Genomic DNA, 26209 nt, shown 5'->3' on the forward strand with positions numbered 1-26209 from the left:
TTCCTTGATCACAGGGACGTTAACAGATCTCTTCTACAGCTTCATAGAGGTCATGGTAGGTCAGTGATCTGAGGTGACCGCGGTCAATCATTTGCTCTGGGCAGCATGCGGTCCAACTTAGTCTTTGATGCTGGTTTTCATGTTGAATGCCAAAACAATCTCATAAGTTTTGTGCCACCTTGACCAACCTAAAGGTCAATAAGGTCACTTAACCTACATTTAAAACGGTTGCATGAGGACGTCTGGGGACATCTCGATCACCAATATTGAGTATGAACATGACTTGATCTTCCAGTTACTTCAAAATCGCGACGTAGGGATTTCAAAATTTGATACAAACTGAGTTCACATGAAGAGCATCTTTTCCGCGTAAATTTGTGTCTCTAGCTCTCTGTCTTTAGAGCTCAGGGCTGAAATTACCCCCCCCCCCCTCCCTCCCTTCTTTGTCGCTCAACCGGGGTGCATGGCATTCAACCAGTCTCTGAGGTGCGCGTTAAAGAAGCAGCTCATTCCCCAAACACTAACCGGCCAATACCAGCAGAATGACGCTAATGCTGTTGCTTGCTCAATGAGGGCTCCTTCATTATACAACGCGGCGCTGTCAGTGACAATCCGTCGCAATACCTTTGGTGCGAACTTTCCGCAGGGCCAGTACTGAAAACTACTTTTTTTGAAACATCTTTATCATGAATAGCAATGGGAAAGTACCATCCATGGTATGACAATGTCATAGTGAACCAGATGGAGTTGCTGGAACATTGTCATAGGAGGCCACGATATTTATCGTGTGATCACTGCGAACTGCTTTTGAGAGTTTTATCGCGGCAAGTTTCTTAGACTGATGCGGCGCAGGCTACACGATAGGACATATTGATACGCAGTCCTATTTGAGTTTAGTTCGTCACTCGATGGCGCCATGCTGAGGGACACTCACGGACACTTAAAACGCTTCACAATTTTTTCAAACTTCTCAGCGTGCTGACATCAGCGAGATCTCGAATCTGATAAAAGCGGGCAACCTGCGTTTCATTTGCAGCAGCCAGCAGCCCGAAAGCAGCTTATCTTGTCAAAAACTGGTTCCGACGAAAATTTGGTGTCCATGCATGCTATAAGCTTTACAGAACAATTTCATAACGACTCAAAACATTTCAAGTAATTTTATTTTGTTGAAACAGTGTAGAATGAATTCTGGTAACTTAAACTTGTTTTCGCGTTCCGGAACCTTCTAGAACACCGTACATCTCCGAATAGTATTGGCACGTTGCTCCCGTATGTTCACAACTGCCTGCGCCTAAAAAGACTGGGAGGAGATCATATCTTATTGAAGTCAGGATACGTATAATATGGCAGTCCTATTTTTCTGATTCATGATCACTTACGTTTTGAAAGAATGAAATGGTCAGTGGACATTTTCCACTGTCCCAAGCCCCGTTGTGTTTTCATGCTTTGCGAATGTGTCGCACCAGATTTGCTCTCATCGATGACGCACATTCAGTGCATTTAAGATTAAAGAATGTGCACGTTAAATGTGTTATGGAACTATGATACTGAAGAATGTAAGAACTTTCGCATTATCCATCATGTTTATGATGTTCAGGTAGGCAGATAGCGCAGCACGTCAGTGGGTCAGATCAACAACAGCCTGCTTGTCAACGTGCAGCGCGGTTCTTAACAATGAGTAAATTAGCAGAAATATATGTCATAACCTGGTATCGTAAGCATATCAGTATTATAAGTGAAATACAGAAAAGCGTTTAGGAGACCATGCAGGTGTCAATTTGATCTCTGCAGAATCCGACATTTTGCGACAATTTCAAAGGGACTTTCAGAGGGTCTTTGGTCCCAGACCACTACTTTTTACAATTTTCTCAGCATCATCGCAAATTACCTCGTCCGAACATGTTTGATTATTTATTCGTCCCATTGAGGTGATCATGGGGCTAACCAAGCATTATCAAGTGAAAAAGTGTCGGCAGTGAGAATATTGAAGAAACAGCCCGATACCAAAAGTCTCCTTCGAAGTGCTCGTCAAATTTGCATCTCCGCACAAACCAGATCGACATCTCTATGGTTTCTGACCACCTCCGGCAGCCTTCTGCGTTTTTTTTAATGATCCAGTCCTTTTAAAAAACGTGCGCTGAGATCGTGTAACGTGCCACGTGACTTGATTAAGACCATATACGAAACCCTTCCCACACCAGCGGTTCTTCCGAGGAGCGCACGCACCGAGGGCGTCTGAAAACGCGGCCCCAACGATGGGCTTCCGTCGGAAAACCGCATCGTTTCCACTTGTTTGTCAGAAGTTTCTGCCGACTAATCAAATTAGCGACCACAAAATTAGCTAATTGGAAACCTGCGAGTCTCTCATGTATATTAACTTATTTGAAAAGCAAACCCAAACGCAAGAGGGTCCAGCTTTGTTTCAATGCTGGTTCTTCAGCTTAGGCTGTCTATGGCCATGCTCTTAGGTAAATACCAGAGTACAAAACAGGATAGGGTGGAGGGTTGCACTTTACATGTGCACATTACTTGTGACGAATGTCCCGAAACGAGTATGTTGCTTCCAGACTGCATGGAATTGGCGAACTGGGCACTCATATATTGTTCGCTAGGTTCATTGAAACAGCACAACATTTGGAAACCGCAAATTAGCTCAAACTAACAAATAAGATCTTAGGAGTGTTGCCAGCTTCCATCAGCTCGTGCTACCTTAATTCCACGCCTCCATATGTCATCAGCGTTGAGCTCAAAATATGATGATCAGAGAAGACGCAAAGCATACGCTGCGTAATGAATCGCTTAAGATGTGAAAAGGAAATTAAACTCTACCACAACATTTTAAAGGATCGCTTACCTCTTTTAGATGTAACGAAATTCGTGTCAATGTTAGGCGAGGGTCAGTCTGACCACCCTCCTTAAAGCATGACAAACTTCTGAGCCGATAGTTCTACTCAAGAAAAGCAGATTACAGGAACATGAACCCTTTCTGACGCATAACATCGTCGCAAATTCTGTCACTCGCGTGCTAAGGAGAAAAGTATGACATAGAACAGACTCTGTTACGTCTTGTGTTTAATGGGCGTAGGCGATGCGCAGCATAAAATGACGGGTTCCAACACCCGTTATAAAAAAACAAACCACGCACATTGTATGTGTTAGTGGCGTTCAGTTCAGGGGGTAGGATTCGTTTCTGCTCGATGTTCCTCAGGCTCCGGGGAAGACGCAGTTTTTACCATTGGGGCACAACAAAATCGCAACGAAAACCGAGCTTAGCGCAACGAAGGCGTGCACATATTTTGGTGCATTGTAAAATAAGGTTGCATGCTCTCGATTTTCTTATTTTTACATGTCTATGTACAATTTTGAACTGTCATTATTCAGTTACATACATATTAATGCATGTCATAAATTTGGTAAGGAAGCGGCAAGTTTTCCCAGGAATTACGATAGTCATACGTTCATTCTCAATCTACAGCAGTTTCCTTAGCTGAAAACTACAAACGCTAAAAGTGGCAAGAATTGATAAATTCACCGCAACTAAATGACCTTAAATCGCCCAGTGGCACGCTCAGTTATGCTCAAAACCGGTTTGAAGTCACCTTTTTTCATTTTATTTCATTTTCATGGAAAAGAGCCAGAGAGATTGACACCAGTTTTATATCTTTCCAGATATTTCAAAAACTGAGATTTTTACAGATCGCTTTCTACCTATGCCAATGGCGAATGTATGCATGTGAAAAAGGGCAACTTTTGCCACGCACACTGAAAAACTATTCGAAAAGGGTCGACACACTTCTTTATGTCAAACTGTCAGATTCGTCATCTTATTTCATCTAAATATGTGTGACTTATTCTTGGATTTTGAGTGCCTTTACATCTCTCACATCGAAGAGGTTTGCAATACGATAGTACACATCAAATAAATCAGGAGTGACATGAGAGCAGCATGTGTAACTGCTTCAATCCCTATGCTTTTCATGGACCTTACTCGCTACATGGGCGAGCACTCGTCCATGATCCCTCGAATATTAAGGATGCAGAAGCTTTTAGAATAACAAGGAAAAGCTTTCCGCAGGATGTCGCCACCGTCGAACGCCCAATTCGTCGTTTACTTTATTGTAGTGACATTTTTCAATTTAGCGTCATCCTTCTACGTCATTAGATATTCTTTTTCTGTCAAAATCAATTCAAATCATTACTAGCATAATGAACTGACCTTCTGGAACAAACCATGGTCGTGTTTGGCAGCGGTATGAAGCACTGCTCGCCGGTGAAATCCTCCACCTGCCCTCGCTGTGGACGTCACGGGACGTTTGCTCCGAGAGGCGATAAATTTGCGCAAGCACACATTTTAGAACTAGTTGTGAGTCTGACGTCAATAGTCCACGACGACCGATGCGTTAATAAATAGTTAATCAAGCACACAGGCAAACATCGTCTGTGAAACCCGGCCATTGGAGTTTGCCGCGACTAACAGCGAATGGCAGTCAAACGCCCTCCCCCCCCCCCCCCCTGTACCTGTACTTGAGGTGGGTGGAGGGGGGGATGGGGGCTGCACAATGTGCTGCAAGTCACGGAAACCCTCGACCTGAACATGTGAGACGCTTGTGGAGGATGAAAGACGTTCAGAAACATTTTTCTACATCTTACTGAGTGTCGATGTGAGGGTTTGTGTCTGCGTAATGTCCGGAGCACTGAAAGTCTCGGCATGTGAACATTTCATGGAAACCGAGGTCATCATAAATAGTTCAGTTTGAAAATTGCGTCCGTTGGCCAAAAAATGCCTGAGACGTGCTTTTTCTTACTTTGCATCAGACGGCGGCGTTGTAATGAGTTCGCACGGGTTGTACAGCGGTGAATGTGCGAGTTACGCATTAAAAAAAACGCCCACATGCTCCATGTCGCGGACGACTTCACCTTCGGCGACAAGGCTTCCGTTCGTTGCTTTCCACTGCAACGTCCAACAGCGAGCTCCTCCCGACAATCGTTACATTTTGAATTGATTATCGAATTTAGCGCGGCATTCATTGTAGATAATCGGCGTCGGGTTCACAACTAATTCAAAAACTTCTGCGCAGGTTTATCGCTTCATGGAGGAAACCTCACGTGACGTCCACAGCGAGAGCAGGTGGAGGACTTCACAGAAGACATCTAGCTTCATTCCGCTGCCACACATGAACATGGTTTGGTCTTGAAACGTTATTTCAATATTTTGTATTAATTTGATTAATTCTACGTAAAAATGGATATCTAACCACGTTGAGCGATGAAACTTAATACAGAAATGCTACTTGAATCCAGTAGCCAACAAATCATGCGCTTGATTACGGCAACACCCCGCGGTAAGCCCTCCCGTGCTTTTTAAAAAGTTTCTATGTCCTTGATATACTATGAACTTCTTATATAGCACGATCATTAAAATACATGTTGATCATTGCGGTCAAGAAAAATGTGAAGATGCTCTAGAGATTGAGTCACGCATCCTTAGATGAAGTAAGATAATGAGTCCAGGCAGTCCAAAATAAATAATTTTGTCGCCCCTTTCGAATGCTTTTTCGATGCACTGTTACCGGCTCCGGCACTGAAAGGGAGTGGAAATATTTCATGAATCACCACAAAGATTGAGCCCGTAAGTGCAATTTCACTGCAGTCCGTGCAGCCATTCATGCTGTGCGTCTGGCTTGAGAAATCCGGGCATACATACAGACAGGCGTCCGCACTTAATGTAGTATAGTAGACAAGTGGTTTCCGCTTTTGAAATGAATCTCTGGACATCATTCATGGTCAAAGCTCTGCTATGTAGAATATTGCAGTTATCGCCTAATCATTCCATGGAGCCATCATGTAATGATAAAAACTGACTGGCATATGTCGCTGATGGTGTGGGTCAACAGCTACAGACAGCAAAACATCGCTTAATCCTGTAAGGCTCAATCTGATAACTCAGTTATAATGGAGAAGTTAAGCGAGTCCTGGTCCAAGCTATAGATCTCACATGCCACCACCCATGTTCCATTTTACTCTTTTTACTCTCGCACGTCGGATGTGGGATCGACTGGTGGTAGCTGAAACACATCGCAACGGAATGGTCTACCTTGCCAAGTGTGGCAGCCGCCCCGAAGTAGGCGGAAGTTAAAACGTGACACCCAGTACCAGGAACAGGGTGCTCTGTGTGCGCACGCAGTGGCGCCGCATCGCCTTAATATGAATGCGTAATAGTCAGGAGGTCCCTAGGCATGAACATTCTGAAATTTGCTATTTTAAAATTGTGAAAATCCTTCATTAGGCCACTGTAACTTACATCGACTAAGAAATGCTCTTTGCATATGTATAGAAAACTCTTGCAGTGGATTTCGGGAGCATGGTAAGCCGGCGCAGGCTTTATATCGTATTGCCTTCTTATTAATATTTGATATTTGTATTCAAGAGGTACATATCGTCAGCGGGACCAAGCAGCCGAAAAAAACTCAAAAGGGTTGCAAGATGATGTCAGCTCCAAGACCAAAGGTGCTGGGTGATTTTGAATCAATTGATTAGGCAGTAATATTACACACACCGTTATATTCTCCTGTCTTCAATATAACGCGGCTGCCTAACCGAGCTTGACCTGGCACGATTGTACGGCATGAAGATGAGTCGTGCCTCAGCACCCCGTGGAGCCTTCGATGTGACACTATCCCAACTGACAACGAAAATGTCCATTAACAAGCACATTCAGCACCAAACGGCGAACACTTTATAGAAAGCGTTCTTCATCACATCCCCTAACTGCCCTCACCGGCAGCCCATAAGGCGTACCACCGTCCGACGGCCGTCAGCCACCTCTCCGCGCCCGCCTGGTGGCGCCGGATCTCCATCCGCTGCGAGCCACCTCTCGACGGGCGTCAGCCACCTCTCCGCGCACGCTGGGTAGAGCCGGATCTCCTTTCGCGGTGCGCTACCACCCGACGGGCGCCGGCCACCTCTCCGCGCCCGCTGGGTGGCGCCGGATCTCCATCCACGGCGCGCCACCACCCGACGGGCGCCAGCCACCTCCGCGCGCGCGCCCGCCGGGTGGCGCCGGATCTCCATCCACGGCGCGCCACCACCCGACGGGCGCCAGCCACCTCCGTGCGCGCGCCCGCCGGGTGGCGCCGATCTCCGTCCGCGGCGCGCCTCGGCCGGCACGGTCCCGACACCGACCCGTCGATGGGCTTTCCTGTTTACCGGGTATCGCGCCCTCTGTGTAATTGATAACGACCGGCTTGGCGGCGGCCGGGTGTGATACAGTGACGTAACGGCCCTATGATTACAGCGCGCACCTCTTCGCCGCACCACCGCGCCGGAAGCGGTCGCTTCCGGTCGGCGCGCGCCGGCGGCTCGGTCTTTTGGTGGCGCCTCGCGTTACGGGCGCGCGTCAGAATCGCGGATCAGGCTTGATTCGTGTTGCGGCAGGACTGGACGGCGAGGGCTGATGGCCTAATTGTAGAGCAGGTGATAGCCGCGCTGTACCAGCGCTCTGACTCACGGCAGGTGAATAGGCTGGTTGGTTCCAAGTAGAAGCCACGGCCGCCTGGCGCCGGTGATGACTTATGGCGAGGGGTTCCGACACTCAATTTCTTGTGCTGCTGGTGTCCGCCACAAATTAGGATTGTGGTCATCTTGGTGAATGGAGGTCCTGCGTTGCAACACAGGGCTCAATCAAGCTAGGCCTGGGCTCTGTTGCGCCCTCGTGCAATATATTGTGCCCTGATGTGTTATTTGATGCATGATTCTTCTACCTCACATTGTTCAAATGCTGAGCAAGTCGTTTGGGTAAAGTTAGTTTCGGATCTTGTAAGTAATACGAGCATGTATCGGCTTCCCCAGCAAGCCTGGCCATGCACGATTTCTTTTTTTCTCGCGATGATTGATGTCGCTTGAGAGAATTGACTAAAATTAACTGCCCGAACGCATGGTTATGTCTTTTATAAATGAATAAAAAATCAACAAACGGAACAACTTCATAAAAGAGCATGTAACGGCAGGCTGTTACGCATTCCTTTTTCTCCGGTTGGCACATAACAGCACGAGCAGCTCTCTGGTCTCTGAAGCGAGACCGCTTGCACCCACACCAACCAGTCCTCGGAATAAAGCATGCTGTGGTATCCTGCCGATCCCATGCAATTCTGCGCCCGCCAGAATTGCATGCATTCAGAATATTAGGAATACCAGATGTCTTTTTCGTGCTTTTACATTCAAAATCGGGCAGTTCAATTCCAAACCTTCGTATTAAGGCAACTTTTAGCCGACCAATCTATTCTGGTATCTACCCCACAATGAAATTGCATAGCATCAACACGCGTTCAGGCATGGGGATGAGTCGCTTTGGCTGCACAGATGAGTTCCCTTCTGACAATTGGTGTAGTTTCCTCAATTATATGCTTCGTTCCAAAGGCCGCATTTCACTGCCTTCTCGGCAGTCTGTAACCACATAAACAAGTGTCATTGTCCCTTATCGCAGCTGACGCCAAAACAAGGGATCTGAGCACCAATGACGAAGTGATTGTTAGTTTTGCCGTCATTCGTAGTGAAGCTGTGAAATCTCCCACCCAATTTCACGGTGCCTTTTTCTTTTGCCAGCTGTGTTCTCTTAAGGTACAATGTTCTTTCGCGTTTCGCTGTTAACGACGAGTTTTGCTTTTAAGCCAGTGACGCTGACCAGTGTGCTGCGACCACGCCTGTATTACGGTGAGAACATAAGTCGAGAATATAGAGCACAGATGCGTGTCGCCGTGAGTTGAAAAAGTACAAGCGTGGCGCTCTGTACGTTGTTCTGCATTGTCCAAGTCTGGGAAGATGTACTTTGAAATAGCACACTTCTTGCTCCGTAGTGAACATAGTATACACACAAACCAGGTGGTGCCGTCGCTGATTGGCCTCGTTGAGAATGTCGCTCAAATGTTTTCATCAGTTTTCGTTGTGAAAGGAAATCAATGAAGAGAAAATTGATGAAGAAAATATATGAGAAAATTGATGGGAATGAATCAGAACGAGTTGAGACAATCAATGTGTTTTTTTATTAAAATTAATGTTTTTTTCTGTCTCGTTCCGTTTCATTCCGCTTCGTTTCGTTGCAGATCCGCACGTTTTTCTATGTTTGCAGAATTCTGCTACAGCTTTGTCGTTACAGGCTTAACTTCATCGTACTGCGTCCGATGAAGGGAGCTGTGGGGGAATATATTAATGCGGTTTTGAAGCATTTAAGCATTCTCTTGCTGTTCTGTTGTTCTCAAATCGCCTGCACTGCTCCGAAAGCGTTTGTTTTTGACGATGATGTACCAAATTAGTTCGTTACAATGTGCCCGTTTCCTATTTTTACTCGAGTCTGAAGTGCTTGTTAGCGAATCTTTAAAAATCTTTCACAACCGATTTACATGGGAAATGTATATTCATGTTGATATATGTACATACAAACATCCGTGCATTCACACCTGTACGCAATGTCCTCAATGAATCTAGCACTCATGCGATTAGCTATAGACCATCAAAAATAAATACAGGTATCTTGAGAGCTACAACTATTTGGCCAATTTTTACACTGTGTTCAGTTTGGCCGTGTCCAAGCTTTTCTGCTCATTTGGCACATCTGCGTAAGAGCCAGACACACTTATACCAGTCTATCTTTAAATAATACCTACCTATATCACAGTAATAACAGCTCGGGCACCGTTAATTAGAACAGTTTAACGAATAAATTTTTGCAGCCTCGAGCGAAAACCATTCAACTGTGACAGACATGAACTCAACAAAAACGCGTAATGTCATGCTAAAGTCACCAATTAATGTCATCTAGTTGAGGCCAACGCCGAACTTAAGGAAAGCCATTGCATCAGCAGCAATGCGCAGATGAATGGAGGTGAATGCAACGTCACGATCTCGCTCGGCGTGGTAGCGAAGTGGCCGCCCCAACATCCACTCTGATGACATCTATGCAAAAACCATAGACATCTCAGAGATCACTGGACACGGGCTGTCTCTTTCATAATCGGTTCGTCGAACAGCGCCGCCAGGGCGCCGAAGGCGAGCGGCACACAACAGAGAACCGCGGCTCCGGCCGTGGCGTCCATACAGCTGCCCATTGACTAGATTCGTCCGCCGCCGGTCGCGCGAGAACCGTGCGCCCACGTCGGTGCCGTCGGGTCCGGGTTCTCAAATGTCTCATGTACGGCCTGGCGGCCCTCAGGGCCCTGCGGTGACCCCCGGTGACCCTCTGGCGACGGGCGGGCGCGGAGATGCGCGGCTCTCCAAGGAGAGCCGGCTGCCGGCCTTCCGACGGGACAGAGCTCGGCTCCGGTGCGTGTGGAACGCTGACGGCGGCGGCGGATTTTTGGCAAACACCCCACCGAGTACGGCGGAGCTCCCAGCACGACATCACCCCCCCCCCCCCCCGCCCCTACGTCCCCGAGTTGCGCACGAGGCCAGCCGCGGCACGCGCGCCCTACAAACAGCGGTGCTCCACCTTCTTGGTCCTGCACACCTTGCACTTGACGTCGCAACACCACTTAAACGTGCACTCGCAGTGCTCGAGTACCTCCTTGATCTCCGTGTGGTAGCCGCGGCCGCAGCACATGAGTTCGCAGCCGTCGAGGCCGCTCGACGTGTCATTGCAGAGCCGGCCCACCGTGCCTGGGAAGCCCAGGCGCTGGTTCTTCTGGCAGAAGTTGGGCGAGTCCTCGTAGTAGACGAGGTCGCTCTGCGTTGGCGGCTTGTGGTGCTGTTTCAGCGGCTGCAGCTGGAAGTTGTAGCGCTGCCGGCGGCGCGAGCGCCGCACACTCTGCACGGCGTTGGAGACGCGCACGCGCGTGGCGCCGTCAAACTCGCCCTTGAGGTGGTCGCCGACCTGGCGGAGGGACGGCAGCCGCATCCAGCAGGTTTTGACGGCGCAGCTGCCGCTCATTCCGTGGCATTTGCACTGGCGCACCATCTCGCTCGAAACGGCCTGAAACGGACGGAGATCGCGGTCATTCGCAAGCTGAGGTGGCCGCCTGGTGACTGGTGGGAGTTTGGAAAGCCGTCCCGAGTGGGGTTTGTCACCGTAGACTGCTGGGGGACTGGCCAGGTGAGGAGTGGTGGTAAACAGCCGGGGAGCCTGAGTCTCAGTGCTACTGAATATATGGGCAAGGCGGCCTGCGGTAAGACAGGACTTTTGGTTGCTTGACTGTCGGCAACGTGGAGAGTGCGCTTAAGTGACTAAGCGTAACGTAAAGCAGCAGGGCTGTTGATACGAAAGTACAAGAGAATTGTAAATTATGGCGATCCCTGCCTTAAATCGCAAAAACTGGTGGTGGTTGCAGTCGAGAAATAAGCATTAAAACAACAGGTAGCTGCCAGCGAAAAGCTAGAAAACACCGATGAATGTGTTCACGTACTAGAAGCCATTAGAACTGGCGTCTAAGGACCTCGGCCTGTGAGGGCCACCCTTTGTAAGTGGTTTTCATGGGGCGCTCAAGGGGCTGTCACACGCTCTATTGCGTCACAGCGCGCTCCAACGGACCCCCCAGCCGGGCCTGCCCGCGCCACACCGTCACGAGCGGCCGCGGTGGCGCCAAGCGTCACACTCGCCGCGTCGCCCATCTTTTTCCGCGCTCGCCGCCACTAAACGGAGGGCGGCCCGTCAACTGCCGCTCTCCGGCGGGGCCGCCTGACAAAAGAAGAAAAACGCCGAGCGGCTCGCGTGACGCGGAAACGACGCGCCATTTTTGCGCGCGGCGCGTGATTTACGGAAAGGCTGCGCGTGAGAGGCGACCCGGGGCGGCGCTCCGCTCTGTCTAGGCGGGCACGTTGAACGCAGTGTGCAGTCTCTCTCCCCCTCTCACCTCGGATGCGCCCGCTGCCCAGGCTCAGCTCACACCCGCCCAACGTGTCATTATCTGCTCTAAGTGTGAGGCGTTCCATCTCGGCCAGGGCGATTTATGACTAATGCAGTTCTTATGCAAAACGCAGTGCCGTTGTTACGAGGCGGATAATTGAAATTAGCAGCCTCATCTGGTGCGCTATCTGCGGCGCGCGCATTACGTGCGCGCCGCGGCTTCAAAAACCGAAGTCATTTCGAGGACTTTGATGGCGAAGCTGCAGAGAGCAGTCACGGGAAAATGACATGTAAGAGTGCAACGCGTGTTCCCAGGCTGTCCGAGCAGGGTGGTGGCGACAATGAGTGATGCGATGCAGAGCTCTCAGCGCTGGATTGTTCGGAAAATCAGCGTGGTTTGTCTTCGTTTATCTCCGGCGGACGGCACGGCTGGCAAAGACCCCGCATGACTGGCCGGAATTTCGCAAACGAACGGACCATTTGCTCCACAACAGGTTGCAATCATATCTCCACGCCCATCGGTGTGAGAAAGAATTCAGGCGAATATTTTTCAAACGCATTAAAATGCATTCTCATAGCGGCGCGGAGGTGTAATGATATGTTGGCCGGTGTAGGGCCATCTCGCTGATCACCGTCGGGCGCACCATCCATGATGCTGCAGAACTGGACCTTTTGTCCGCTTAATGGCGACTAAACGGGTATTTGGCCGCGGTTTGGTGTCATTAATCCACAGTGCGCTCGGCCGCCGGATTGATTCCGGCGTAATGCACTGTTTACCACTGTGTAATGCACGGATTTTGCGGCTATCAGACCGTTGGCGGCGGCGGCTTTAATTTCGCCAAGCCGCTGGCGGTGGAAGCAGCCGGTGGTCCCCTGGGACCATTATCCTTTTGTGCTCTCAGCCCGACCAGATGTTACGCAAATATTGACTCTTTGTGTGGCGCGGAGTATTAATTACAGCCCATCCTCGGTGACCGGCGGTAAAACTATACAGTCATGATAATGTCATAATTTAGCCGAGCGCTCTGGGGCGGCTTGGCCGCGCCAACTCGGCCACAATTGAATTAATGCCGCCCCGGCAGTAATCATTGACTCTTGAGCTCCGTCTGAATGCCCCAAATTACACGCCATAAAGTGCCGGACGAACACGGGCGCCCGTGAATATATAATTTGACCCGCTTGCGTGCGAGGTACGTGTTAACCATTGCCGGTCTTTCCCTGCGGAGGGCCATTAATAAAAACGCGCGCGATACCACACACGCTCCCTCGGCCGGGGCGCCGCCACCTTGAAGGTAATGTCTTAATGCGGGCGGCCGGGCGCCGCAGCGGAAATTTAATAAACTGGGCCGGCCGAGCGGCGCCGGCGGCGCCCGAGGATGGGCTGCCCACACCTACCACAGCGCCGCTGCCGCCGCCCAGCGCCGTTTTTGCATCGGCCGCCCCAAATGAGCGGCTGTCTGACCGCCTTAACGTCTCTTTAGACCGCTATTTTTACCGATTTGCACGCTTCTCGGCCGCTGGTCCCGGCACAGATAGAGATGAAGGCCGCACAAAGGAGGTGGAATTCCTCCAATGAAAAATACACGCGGTGAATGTGAGAAATCACGGCCCCCAGTCAAAGGTGTGGACCGAGGGATCGTATATTTTTACAATGTGTTAATTCCCGGTGAAACCTGCCAACATTGTGCCGGCCGGGTCGGCGGTGGGCTCTTATTCAGCGGCGGCCGGTAACGAAATCGTTTAATGGCCCGGGCTGGCACGGTGAGTAAGCCCGAGCGCGCCGAGCACATCTGAATCATGAGCCCCTCCTCAAGCCTATGACGTCACTATGTGTGGCAACGGCGGACTTTTTTTTGCCGCCGGCGGCGGATGCTTCTGGAGCAGCCGGCTGCTCAACGCAGCGCGTGCGCTAACACCAAACGGCGACTCCAACGCGCCAGCGCGCGACTGCGCTGCGCGAACAAAAGGGGAACACTGGGTGACTGGCTTCTAGCGGTTAAATCACACCGCGCTCTATTTGTGCATAATAAACCACCCGTCATACATCACGCTGGTCGTCCTATTAACCTCTTCACCCATGTTACAATAACAAACGCCGGCATGAAAAATAGCCGGGCATGCATCGTCAAACTGCACCACCCCTCCAAGGCTGATCTGGCGGCGGCTCTGCACGTCAAACTCGACCCACTCGACAGTGAGTCTCCACTTCTGACTGAGCAAATACCGAGCATTTATACAAAACTTGAGCGGCCGGAGAGGACACACACGAGAGTCGAATGAGCGGGTGATTACTCGCGCGGCAGCGTGCAAACACTGGACGGCCGGCCTACCCCTCCCCCCGCCCCCCTCCCCCCGACCGGACTACATTCGTCTGGCGGCGCATGGCCGGTACCGACCGACCAAAACATGGCACTTAGCGGGGCGGCCGATCCAATTGGCGATGGCGCGATAGCAGCGATGCCGGCCGATCTCTCCGGCCGTGGAGTTGTCAGATCGAAGCGGCGCGTGTGTAGGGCGGCGGCGCGGCGCGGCGCGGCGCGGCCGGTCCGGCCCGGCGCGGACCGGACCGGACCGGACCGGACCGGCGCGGCCGCGGCGCAGTGCGTCCCCGGGCCCGTGCGCGGGCCGGCGCGCCACGGTACGCGTGGACGATGTTGCAACCGATAGATGGATGGCGCCGCCGCTGCAGACGCGATGCGCTATTGTTCATTCACAATGACTGAGCACGCTGCCGCCGGCGCGTCGGTATTTTGTGACAAATGCTCCGAGACAAACGACAACCAGCGCCGGATCAATGTTGGGAACGTCGGCGCCGGGTGTTGTAAAAAGCAGCGCCAAGATCGATCCAGGTGAAACGGGCGCCGGACAGGTTTCGCGGTTGTTGAATTTCCCATTCATCAGTGTCGGCGCGGCGGTCCGGGCGCGCGCTCCCACATCACGCGCACCATACCTTTCCATCACCTGGGATTCTTCAAATGCGTTTTCTCTGAAAAAGCACTACGCGAGTCGACGGGCGGAAAAAGTGGGCTGTCTGGGAATGGCTCGGGGGTCAAGGGCGCGCTCGGTCGAGCTGACCAGAACTCGGACGGGAGTTATGATGGCGAGGGACAGGAGTTATGACATACTTTCCGGCCCGGGCATTTATCATCAAGCGCTTTGGAGACGCCGGGACGACAGCCGCATTCACGCAAGCATTTGCGGCTCGATGGGCATATTTCACTGCGCCATCTTTGGGGAGACGACCAAAAATTGGCGGCCGACTACGCAGAGGTCCTTTAACTGTATATTGCGCCTATGACATAGAAAAGATAGTGCTACCGTTCGCACACTTCATCTACCATGCGGTTGAATGACACGAGTATGTTTCATATGTCAACCTTAAGGCTTGCTGTGACGAAATCGGAAAAGCAAGGAGTGCATGAAACACCATATGTTGATATATTTTGCTATAGGAACTCCTATAGAAAAGAAGTCTTGATGGCAATAGGTACGCTGTAAGAAACGCACCAGATAATATATGCATATATATATATATATATATATATATATATATATCCGTTCTGCAAGAACCACCCCGAGTTCCCAACTATCCAGCTGGGGGGGATTTGCCTCCCCTGGTGCCCAGCTCACCCTGCGTCCAGCCTCGTTGTTGTGGATGTTCATCATGTAGCGCATGTCCATGCCGCGCTCGCTGGCGTCGACGAAGCGGCGCGAGAAGCGGTAGCCGAACTGGATGTTGTCCGAGCAGCCTCCCCACTGCCAGTCGCGGCCGCTCGCCTGCCGGTGGTGGTAGCCGCAGGCGCACGAGCGCACGCTGCCCTCCGAGCAGGAGCGCGACACGGCGTGCGTCACGGCCGCCGACGTTATCGCGTACAGGAACGCCGTCTCCCGGCACGCTGCAACGAGTCGATCGGGTCAGACGCGGGTCAGCCGCGGACGACCTGGCTGGCTACCGGGCAGGCCAGCGGAGATGGTCACAGTTGACGGGTGCGTTAGCAATCTGGGCTTCGGCAGGCGCGACTTAGGTTGGTTCCTAGTGTGTCAAGCCTGGGGCAGTGCTGGGTCAGGGGCTCATTGTCTACAGCTTGCAGGCGGTCTCCAGAAGGGCCATCAGTTAATTAAATCTAAGAATGACAGACGCGTCGCAAGTGGGTATGCCGTCGCGGCTGGGCTATTTTCGGGTCACTGACAGTCTAGAGACGGGTTGCTGACCGTGTCTGGGATTGGAGCAGGTCAGGGGGCGGGTCGAGGTTGAGCCACGCTTGGATCAAAAGGCCATGCAGGAGATCAGCGCCATGGGAGGCCCCGCCAATCCGACTCTCCATCCGTGTTGACAGGTGAAGGCAGTGCTGCATGCTGCAAAAGGCTGTGAGCGTCCTAATTTACATCACTATGACCTCAGTGAGAGAACAGGAAAGCAAGAACGGCCGATGGATGAAAGGAAGACGGGCTAAAATAGCATGAAGTGCCAGCGGCAACGCAAGGAAAGATAATCACGTGACAAGGAAAATCCCGGTGGTGAGGATTGTTTTGCACAGTGACATGAAACGACGGCATCACGCATACTGATTAATAGCCTCAGGCGTTTGGGCATCAAAATGAGCGTAGTTTTTCCCTATCAAACATTACCGCACTCCCCTATAGCCCCAACGCAACATTTTAAAACAGCTTATGAGCTGTATTAAGCCGATTTCGTGAGGCGCGGTCTCCACACTACCTTAGACCGACTGGCAGCTTGCCACTCGGCCACTTCCGCGCTGTGACCACGACCTCAGACCACCGCCGGCCTCCCACCCGACCACTTCCACGCTGTGACGATCTGAGACACTGCGACGCCCGACGTTCCCATACGTCAGGCGCGGGGCCTGATCCTGGTAACAGGTCGGCACGGGCTGGCTCACAGGGTCCTTGCGGGGCGGCCGGTGGCCCTCTCTGTCTCAGCGCCCACGTCTCCGCCCATCAGCAGCCGGCCCCGGGGTCTGCGCGGCTTTATAGCCTCTTAAACTCTTCGATCTTATCTAATTAGATTAGAGGAATGACGTTAACATGCGGAATTTCTCTCGCTGGTTGCATCCATCGGATCGCGTTATGTCAGCTGATCGCGTCCGCGAGCGGCCGAGCAGCCGGCCCGACCGGCCGCGGTTCAAAACAACTCGGCTCCGGCTACAATGGGGCCGGAAACGCGACAGAGGACGGGTATGTTTCCAAATTCGGCTGATTATCTATTGTTCCGTGTCCATTTTCCGTCGTAAATTAGCTGGAATGCGTGGAGGAGATGAAATAATTGGGGGTTGTGTCGGGACGGTGCGGGCTGGAGTCCATCTGGCGCACGTGCCCCCTCCCCCCCCCCCCTCCTCCTCCCCTCCAGGGCGTCACCTGCACTGTCTCGCAGGCCTGCCGGGCTGCCTCTGGATTAGTAATATCGTGGCCGGCCGGAGCAGGTGGGCAGTGGTGAGGCAAATATCCCCCAGTCCATCTGCCGGCTGTAATCCAGACGCGGCTAATGGCCGACCGAATACGCGTGTTAAAAGTGGCCAAATGAGTGTGTGAAAAGGAGCCAGTCCGGGGAAACGTGTTTATCCGGACGTTTTAGGACGTCTAAAAGCTCATCAAACATTCTGCGTGATGGCCCCTGGTAGGCGAGATTCCTATTTCGGATGGTACGTTCGTTAGCGTTTCCATCAATGACCATAAATTACACGAATTCCTATCAAAACAAACACATACGGCCTGGACACGGGAAATGACGTATCGCCGAAGATCTGGGAACTAGATCGATTTGTTCCTTCACACCGTAAGCCTTGTTTTCTGTTATCGGCCGATCGACCATCATTTATAATGCCCGTGTCACTGTGATCGGCACCCGCTGGGAAGCGGACTTCTCGATCTTCACAAGGCATTTGATCATCTATCAGGATTGCCTCGCAGCTTGTCAGCACCAGTCGAAACAAATGTACTGCAGACCGTGGCGTGAGTGCATTCTAAAGTGGATTAGCGTTGCATGGCCGCCAAATCGTTTTGTCGTTGCGGAAACATTATTTATAGCCTGGGAGCGGTGTCTGTCGGGGGACGTCGTCGCTCCGAGCATTTTTATTAGCCCGCTCACATCTTATCGCAGAATACCGCAATGATCTCAACGAATGAATGACTGCTATTCAGGACGGCAGCGTGCTCCGACCGATGCTCGGTATTCAATCAAAGTGCTCTCCGCGGCGAGGTAATAACTATTTACCCTGGTTCTCTCTGGGGTCGAACCATTGAGCCCGCTCTCACCCCACCTACCCTGCCTCGCATGAGCCGACCACACATCATAATTAGCCCCGCATAGCTTCAAAGGGTTTATCGCACCACCCAGGTGGCGGCGGGGCTCTGTTTTTGTGCGGCGCAGTCTTCCAGCGGTTTTGGATTTACTCGTACGGTGTAATTGACTGGCGGCGCCGCCCACCGGTATAAATTACTGCTCTCGCCGGGCCGCTCCCGCGCTCTTCCCGCTCTGCCGGCGGGGCATCACCTGGCCGCTGGGCCGGCCGCCACAATGCCCGGCGTCAAAGCGCGATTGGTCACGGCGCTGCGCGGCGGCGTCGGAGAATCGCGTGCGCCGCTCGACGCCGCCACGTCTCCATCGCCGCTGAATGGGGGCCGGCGCGCTGTGACATCGCGGGCGCTGTTTGCGCGTCGTCGTCGCCGCGGCGGGCCCCTCTCCCGGCGGCGTGGGGCGGTCGGCAGCTGCGGCCGGGGGCGGAGGCGGCGGTCGCCGCGGCGGCGGAGCGAAGGCGCGGCGAGCACGCGGCTGCGACCACCAGCGATTGGAATCTGGCCCTCGCCGGGGATAGCTACGCACACGGAAAGCGTCGGCATTAATCTCGTCAGCGGTGAAAGGACTTTCGGCGAAGCGGGCCAGTTTCGTGCCTAACTTTCGGTAAGCCTGCACAACGGCTGCAGCTTGTGCGAAATTGGATACGCATTGACAGGCGCTATTGCGTGCGAGATCAGCATATGATTCAGTCAAAGCTGGCATATCCTCACGCAGTCAGTGTGTCTGCAGCAACTTATGCATCAGCGGCGCTGGAATGCCGTGGAATCCTTCTCGCACAGACCCAGTAATTACCTGAAGCCCCAGGAAATCGCACCGCTGTAAGCCAAACGAGTCGCGACTCACCGTCAGCGAGCATTAGCGCAGAGCCCGTCGCGCGCTCGCACCAGGCGTAGTCGGGCCGGGGTCGAGCTCTGCCAGCATTACGTCAGTTTATTACCCCCTCCCTCCCGATGGTATCGCCAGCGCGGTGTGCACTTGTAACCACGGCTAATTCAACCGCGCCATTAGACGGCGGGCGTCATTTATCGCGGGGCGCTATTTGTATGAGTCATCTCTTCATTCGACGGTCACGGCGCGCCCATCACGGCGCGGGTCGGATCCGTTTCGGCCCTGCTCATCGATCAGCGACTGGCGCGCGAAGACAATGAATAATGGCGCGTTTTGCAATGCGGCATGACCGGCTTGACCGCCGACCCTTGCGACCGGAAACGACGCACAGCGTGCTCTCGGAGAGGCCGCGGCGCCGGCCCGGCCTGGAGGCCGGCGATGCCGTGGTCATCGCCCCTCCGGTGTGTGCTCTGTCGACTCACGGAGTGCACGGTGACGCTCCGAGTCGGCCGGCTGGTGACGTCACGTCGCCATGGTGACGTCACGCGGCGGTGCGGCCAGCCGTGAGCGGTTCGTGACGCCGCTGCGCCGGCCAGGTGCAGCGGCGCTGTCTGGGCTGTCGTCACCGGGTGCCGCCCTCGGACGGCTGGGTCGGGGAGTCCACCAGCGCTGCGACACACTGCTATGTCCCCCGCTGTAATGCGGATGCCTTAAAATCACTCAGTGTGAGATCTACACGGCAGCCCCGTGGACAGCTCAGCCACGCCCCTCCGGCATCAGCTGCCCCTCTAAATGGGACCGGTCGGCGCTCGAGCTATCCCCGCTGATCTCCGAGCGTGCGGACGCGTCCTGCCCCACCCGCCTGCTGGGTTTCGCGCCCGCCGCCGACGGCCAGCCGTCAGCAGGGCGCGCCGGCCACCAGAGCAGCCGCGCGGCCGTCTCGCTCGACACTAAACACTCTGATTTATCCGATGGCGCTGCAGCGCCGAGCGTGCCGCTGGGCCTGACCTCGGCCGCCAGGGCCGGCGCATTGTTGTCGGCGGCCGGCGGCCCCGTCCGGCGCGCCACCGGCCCGGCCCATTGCAGTAAAACAATTACCCGCGGTCGATTCTCCACGGGCGAGGGCGCACACCTGGCCGGCGCCGCTCGTCACCAGGGCAGTGCGCCGGCCAGTGAAGGCGAGGCCGGCCGGAGCGCGCGCCGCCTCGGCCACCTCGCGCGGCGCGCGAAACCCGCTCAACGTCGGCCGGCACAAAGGCGGCCAGCCACCGCGCGCAGCTTCGCCCTCGCCAGCGCGTACGAAATGGCGCGTCGGCGGCGGAGGACGCGCGCCGGGTCAGCGCCAGCGGTTGGGTCACGTCCAGGTGTAGTGACCGCGGCTGCGGCCGCGCCCAGCAAAGGTTTTTGCAGTCGGTTGCCACGTTCGTCCCGCTCCTCGACGCACGGTATTGCTGAGTGCATTAGCCGGTAATGAAACGATTTTACAGGGTCGCGGCGTAGCCGGCGCCCGAGCTGACAGCGGCCGGCGGCCGGCCAGTTTTTGAGCCGGCCTCCACCGTGCGAAGACCGCCAACCCCTTTGGTGAGCCATGGGAAGCATGCGCGGCTGGTGTCCCACGTTTGTGTTGGAATCTCGACGCGGACATTCCCGATCCGACAAAGGCTTTGATTTATTCACGTTAAGTGCGCGCGCCGGCCAAAAGGCGCATTTCTGACGGACTGGTCATTCCAGCGGAGCGCGAATGCGACATCGCCTCGGGCCGGGGCAGCCCGCCACCGCGCCGGCGCCGGACGCCGAAGAGAGGTCGCCCGCCGCGACCTAGCTGGAGATGACTAACACGCCCGCGCGCCGACCACAGGCCGCGCCGCGACCCTCCGCCGACGCTGCGGCCTTGCGTGGCATTTCCGCGCGAGCGCGCAGGAAATGGCGCGGCGGCGGCGGAGGATCCCCGCCGGGTCAGCGCCAGCGGTTCGGTCACGTCCAGGTGTAGCGGCCGGCCAGGTCGGCCCACCTGTCGGCGGTCAGAGGGCCGGCTGGGGGTCCCACGTGTTCCCACGGCTGCAGCGGCGATGGGCGACCGCCGGCGGAAGCAGGCGACGGTGCCCGGCTGGGGTCGGGGGACCGCAGAGGGAGGAGTGCGGGAGAGGAGCGGTCAGAGATGTGGGGTGCTGCGGAGAGCCAGCCGCAGTGTGGTGACGGCGGGGTGTTGCTGAAGCATGATGACTGGATGCCAAGCCGTGCAGCTGGGGTGAGGGTCTTTCCAAGAGGAGAGAGATATCAGGGCGACCGAAACCTCAGTTCAGCGATCCGTCGGACGCACGCTTGTGTATGGTTTCCTTTCATGATTGTAAGTGGGCCATCTCCGTGAACTGGCGCTGACTCTGTGGACGTCCACCACAGTCACTCAGGGAACGTCCATTCTGAACCGATTACTCTCCAGCCTACTGCCACTTACAATGAGTTTGTGATGGTCCCCGCCAAAATATCCATCCCCAGTCCCTACCTTGCGTCAGCACCATCTCCCATACGTTTCTCAGCCCAACTAATGTGCCAACACTGCGACCCCTTTGCCTTGCCCTGAGCCCGGCTCAGCAGCGTGACACTCACCGGTGTTCACAATCCGCCCGAACAGCCGCCTCCCGCGCATGCGCTCCTGGGTCGGGCAGTTCCAGCGCCGGTCGCGGAACTGGTGCTGGCACTCGGCCACCGCCTGGCGTGTGCCGCTGGCCACCGCCTTGATGACGCCCTGGTTCTCTCGCGCCAGGCGGCGCTGCTTCTTGCGCAGGGAGCTGAACGGGTTGAGCGGGTAGAGCGAGCCCGGGTAGCCGCCTCGCATGCGGTTGCTGCGTAGATCGTTGGAGGGCGCCGGGTCAGCCTCGCCGCTGCCCCCCTCCGCCAGGTGAATCACCCCCCTGTGGGCGGAGGCGCCGGTCAGTCGGGGTCAGGGGTGACGGGGCTGGCCGCCGCCAGAGTCGCGTTACGGATGAGGGCACGGGGCAGCCGTGAGTGGCGAATATTAGTGGTCGTGAGATACGTTTAGTGGGTTGAGTTGGCGGGACGAATGACGGAATGAAGGGGATTTGATGACGTCAAACAGTCCTAGGTTGGAATTTTAAGGCTCGCTTAGGTTTGCACTTCAGACAGCTTTGATATCCACTATTGACCTGTGGTCGGTGTATTTGCCTACAGCGTGCAGTTGGCTTCATGTCTTTATTTGACCTGGTGACTGAGAACTGGTGTAAACTCTCAAAAACGCTCCAAAACTTGAGAAACCATCGTTTGCGCACGGTATCATGCGGCTTTATGTACACATCGAGCCCCACTTGTGCCAATACGATTGTCCGTTGTCTCCCCCATCGGAATATGCTAATCCTGTATCGCTACCATGATGGGCCATCGAGATCTGGACCTAGTCCCACTCATGTTCTTCGGGCTTTCACAAATGGATAGCATAAGGTGGAATGCCATACGTTTGAATGATAGAGGTGGAATCGTGGCGATATTGCAGTGTTCAGGAAGAGCCTGTCCGAAAAAAACAGCTTGCATGCCAATGTCAACACTTTAAGCGGCACTGCTATAGAATTAGGCTCCATGTTGTTGAAAACTGCATGAGACCACAGTCGTTGGCTGGAAAGAATCCGTTTCTAGCAAACGTGACGGTCTGAATGGACCGTTAGAGCTACGTTCGTCCGCAGTTTAACTAAGACTCGTTCAGACCATGGCTTCGCTAAGAAAGTTCCTGAAAGAAATGAAGGGAGCAGAGATATCCAGAAGATAAAATAAGTAATACGAAAATCACGTGCGTTCTCAGAATATCTTCAGTGAACCGTCTCAAATCGCGAGTTCTCGTGCGCAGCGTTACGAGTCGCTAAACCAAGAGAAGTGCTCACAGAGTAAAGCCATCTGTCTTATCTCTCACCGCTGCCTGAGCCGGCCACCTCACAGCTGACACCTCCAGCCTGGCGTGTGGGCGCGTGTGCTTCTCGCTTGTCCACCCTAATAATGGGTCATTATTACATCACAAGTCGACCGGTGGGTAGAAAGGTCCGAGTATTCCGCGTCTGGCCTTCAAACCCCGCTCAAAAACCCGGATCAATGCCGGCCAATCAGTTAACTCTCATCGCCTGACATCTTAATGCAAGTCGTTTGCTTTTCGCGCCGTCGGTTTTTCGAGGCAGGTGACTTCTTGCGACCGTCCAGCTGCCATAAATTACCCCTTCCCGGCAGCGGGACTTCCTCGCCATTTGTACCGCAGCCGACACAAAAACCCAGAGTGGACTACTAACCTGGAATAAATCGCCATTCCGTCGATCGGTCGTTTTTAGGGGGCGCGACGACAGGCGGGCCATTTGTCCCTGCTAATGAAGCGAGGAGCCGCGCCACCCTGGTAGCGGCGCAGTAACTCTAGCGTGGCGGAGAGCCTCCATCGCCCTCCGACGCGACGCCCCTGCCGCCGAGCAGCGCCGCCAGGGTGGCCAGCGGTGGGGGGCGGCGCCGGTGGACGGGCCGTCCAGCTGCTCGCGGCCGGTGGGCCGTCGAGATGGTATCGGGGGGACCGCGGGTGCGCTGGACTGGTGAGGACGGCAGGAGCGATCGTGTGTGTCGCTGGGTTGTCGGTGACGAGGAGAGGGTCGCTGGGACCATGACATTGGCGCAAGGCAGTTTTGACTCGTTTTCACCTCAGCGTGATGCATGCTATACAGTTTCTTGTCCATGCCAGTTGAATGACTGTGTATTTATTGGCAGTGGATCGTGTTCTGCATCATCTGATGTAAATATTCAGTTACAAACGCATAAGTAATTTACACCGCAAGGTAGAATACAGATTTGCGTACAAAAGTAATAATTATTTTTTCTTAGATTTGTGTGGATTGATGTCCTTAAGAACAATAACTATCCTCATTTCACTGTGTCCTAAGGTTCTTGGTATTCTCCGGCAAGCTACAGAAATCTCAAATGTAAATCCCGTCCCGCTGCCCAATCCCCAGCACGTGGCCAATCGGAGCGAGCAGCAGCCACAACTTGCGCCACCCGGACAGTGTCAGCTCCTGGCAGAGTTAGTGCCACCTTCCCCGGCGACCGTTCAGCATCTAACGCCCACCCTAGCCGAGGGCGTTGTTTTTTACCCGCGTGATCTTATCGTAATGCAGAATACGTGTTAAGTGACGCACGACATCCTTACTGCTGCTCGTCCCCAAAGTCCTGCTAGGCCCCAGCGAGCGTAAATCCATCCGCTGCAATCACGCCAATCAATTAACCCTGGCAAGTGCTTTGTACGTATTAAACGTTGTTTAATTTAGTCGGGGAGTGCGCCCGGCGCGACAGATTAGTCACGATACTGTTCGCCGGCACTTGGCCGAACATTAGCTGCTGAGCTGACCGGAGCTTTAGCGTCACGTCACCGGAGGAGCGCCCCTGTCAGCGGGACGGCTGCGCTCACCGCTGCCAGCGGCGCACGCTGCCATGTTTATCGCCCTTGAGTCCCGTCACTCTCCCGCTAGTGCGCACCACTGTAAACAAATCAGTTGCCGAAGTTTGACGGCAGAAGTTTTGCGCCGCCGTGCCGCCCGCGGGTCCGACCGCGGGCAGTTTAGCATACTCAAACAGGGCGAAACGTAAGCCGCGGCTCGCGCTCGCTACTGTTTACTCTGCTCTAAAGTGTATCATCAGCGTTAGAGTCAACCGGTGCTGTTTTGACAGGTCGGGGGCGACGGGTTGGAGGCCGCCGGCCGCAGCGCCGAGGGGCAGCCTCGAGCTCACACCCCGTCGGCGGCGCGGAGGCGGCGGCGGCGGCGGCGGCGCGCGCGGCCGGTGGCCCCTGCCGAGGGTGGCGGCCGCCGGCGGGGGGCGCGCGCGGCGCTGATTTGTTGTCCGGCCCGGGGACAATGGGGACGCGGCGGTGACTTACTGCCGGCGCGGCGGGCCGCCGTCTGTTTACAGCGTCGCCGCCGGATAAATCAGGGCTCGACACCCATGGGAACAGAGCGGGGGGCCGCCGCGCGCGGCCCCTGGCCCCCGGCCTCCCACCAGCGCGGCGTCACGGCAGTCATGTTCGACGGTGCTCGCCCGGTGCTTACACCGCTGTGGAATTCGGTACAGGGGATAATGTATGTACATTTATTAATGAGATATGAAGACGTTAGAGAAGTCAATTTAGCCGCCCTAGAGTAGACTGTGGCGTCGCATGTGCAGAACCAGTGCAAATAAATAGAAACCGTCAACTGTCTCAGTGAACCAATTGGAATATGGCCCACGCCGGTTCATTTTTGTGCTGCGACTCCGTGCGGTTCGTATGAAAGCAATGGTATCAACAATGAAGTAAGCGATACAAGTATTGCAAAGACTCCCTCAGCTGCAATAATCTAAATTGATCTGCAATTGCACCTACGCATGATCTGACACGCATGCGCAGCGAACCCATGACTCCGTCAAACCAATGGCAATGGTGAAGCAACGGCTTTTCAAGCGAAGCGAAGGCCTCGCCAGGACATCACGGCCCCAGCGGAGATGTTGCGCCATGGCAGCCAAAGACCGCAGCGGAGATGTTGCGCCATGGCAGCCAAAGACCGCAGCGGAGATGTTGCGCCATGGCAGCCAAAGACCGCAGCGGAGATGTTGCGCCATGGCAGCCAAAGACCGCAGCGGAGATGTTGCGCCATGGCAAGCCAAAGACCGCAGCGGAGATGTTGCGCCATGGCAGCCAAAGACCGGCAGCAGAGATGTTGCGCCATGGCAGCCAAAGACCGCAGCGGAGATGTTGCGCCATGGCAGCCAAAGACCGCAGCGGAGATGTTGCGCCATGGCAGCCAAAGACCGCAGCGGAGATGTTGCGCCATGGCAGCCAAAGACCGCAGCGGAGATGTTGCGCCATGGCAGCCAAAGACCGCGCGGCTCCGCTCCTCAGCATGGTGGCAGCGCAGCAAAGGCCGGAATGCCGGCACTGCAGCGCCAGCCGCCGTCTTCCGTGCGTGAGAGGCGGCCGCGCCGAGGCCGCGGCCCCACCTGCAGGAAAAGCCGCCGCCGGGGGCGGGGCGGGGGTGGGGCGAGCGTGCTGCGCCGTCAGCCGCCCCGTTCGCCACAGCCCAGCTGCAGCGGGGCCGCCGGGCGCGGCCGCCGCCATTGCCGCCCGACGGCTTCCGGCTGGGAAGCGGTCGGGCTGTGCGGTGCTCGTGGACTGTGGCGCTGGCAGCGCCGCAGCAAGGCTGAGTGGCTCCGACAGCTGAGTGGCGTGATTG

General features: G+C 54.7%; 1 protein-coding gene across 1 annotated transcript; it reads right to left on the reverse strand.

Annotated features, from left to right (window-relative positions):
• Nucleotides 1-10424: 10424 nt before the first annotated feature.
• LOC119105946 (protein wingless) lies at nt 10425-21876 on the reverse strand. Its single transcript, XM_037229519.1, has 3 exons — nt 21582-21876; nt 15461-15726; nt 10425-10960 (listed from the first exon to the last, which is right to left on the reverse strand). The coding sequence occupies exons 1-3, from the start codon at nt 21808-21810 to the stop codon at nt 10460-10462; spliced, it is 996 nt and encodes a 331-aa protein (XP_037085414.1). The 5' UTR covers nt 21811-21876; the 3' UTR covers nt 10425-10459.
• Between the last annotated feature and the right edge of the window lie 4333 nt (nt 21877-26209).

The sequence above is a fragment of the Pollicipes pollicipes genome, unplaced genomic scaffold (assembly GCF_011947565.3).
Source record: "Pollicipes pollicipes isolate AB1234 unplaced genomic scaffold, Ppol_2.1 Scaffold_6138;HRSCAF=7277_pilon_pilon_pilon, whole genome shotgun sequence".
Classification (NCBI taxonomy): Eukaryota; Metazoa; Arthropoda; class Thecostraca; order Pollicipedomorpha; family Pollicipedidae; genus Pollicipes; species Pollicipes pollicipes.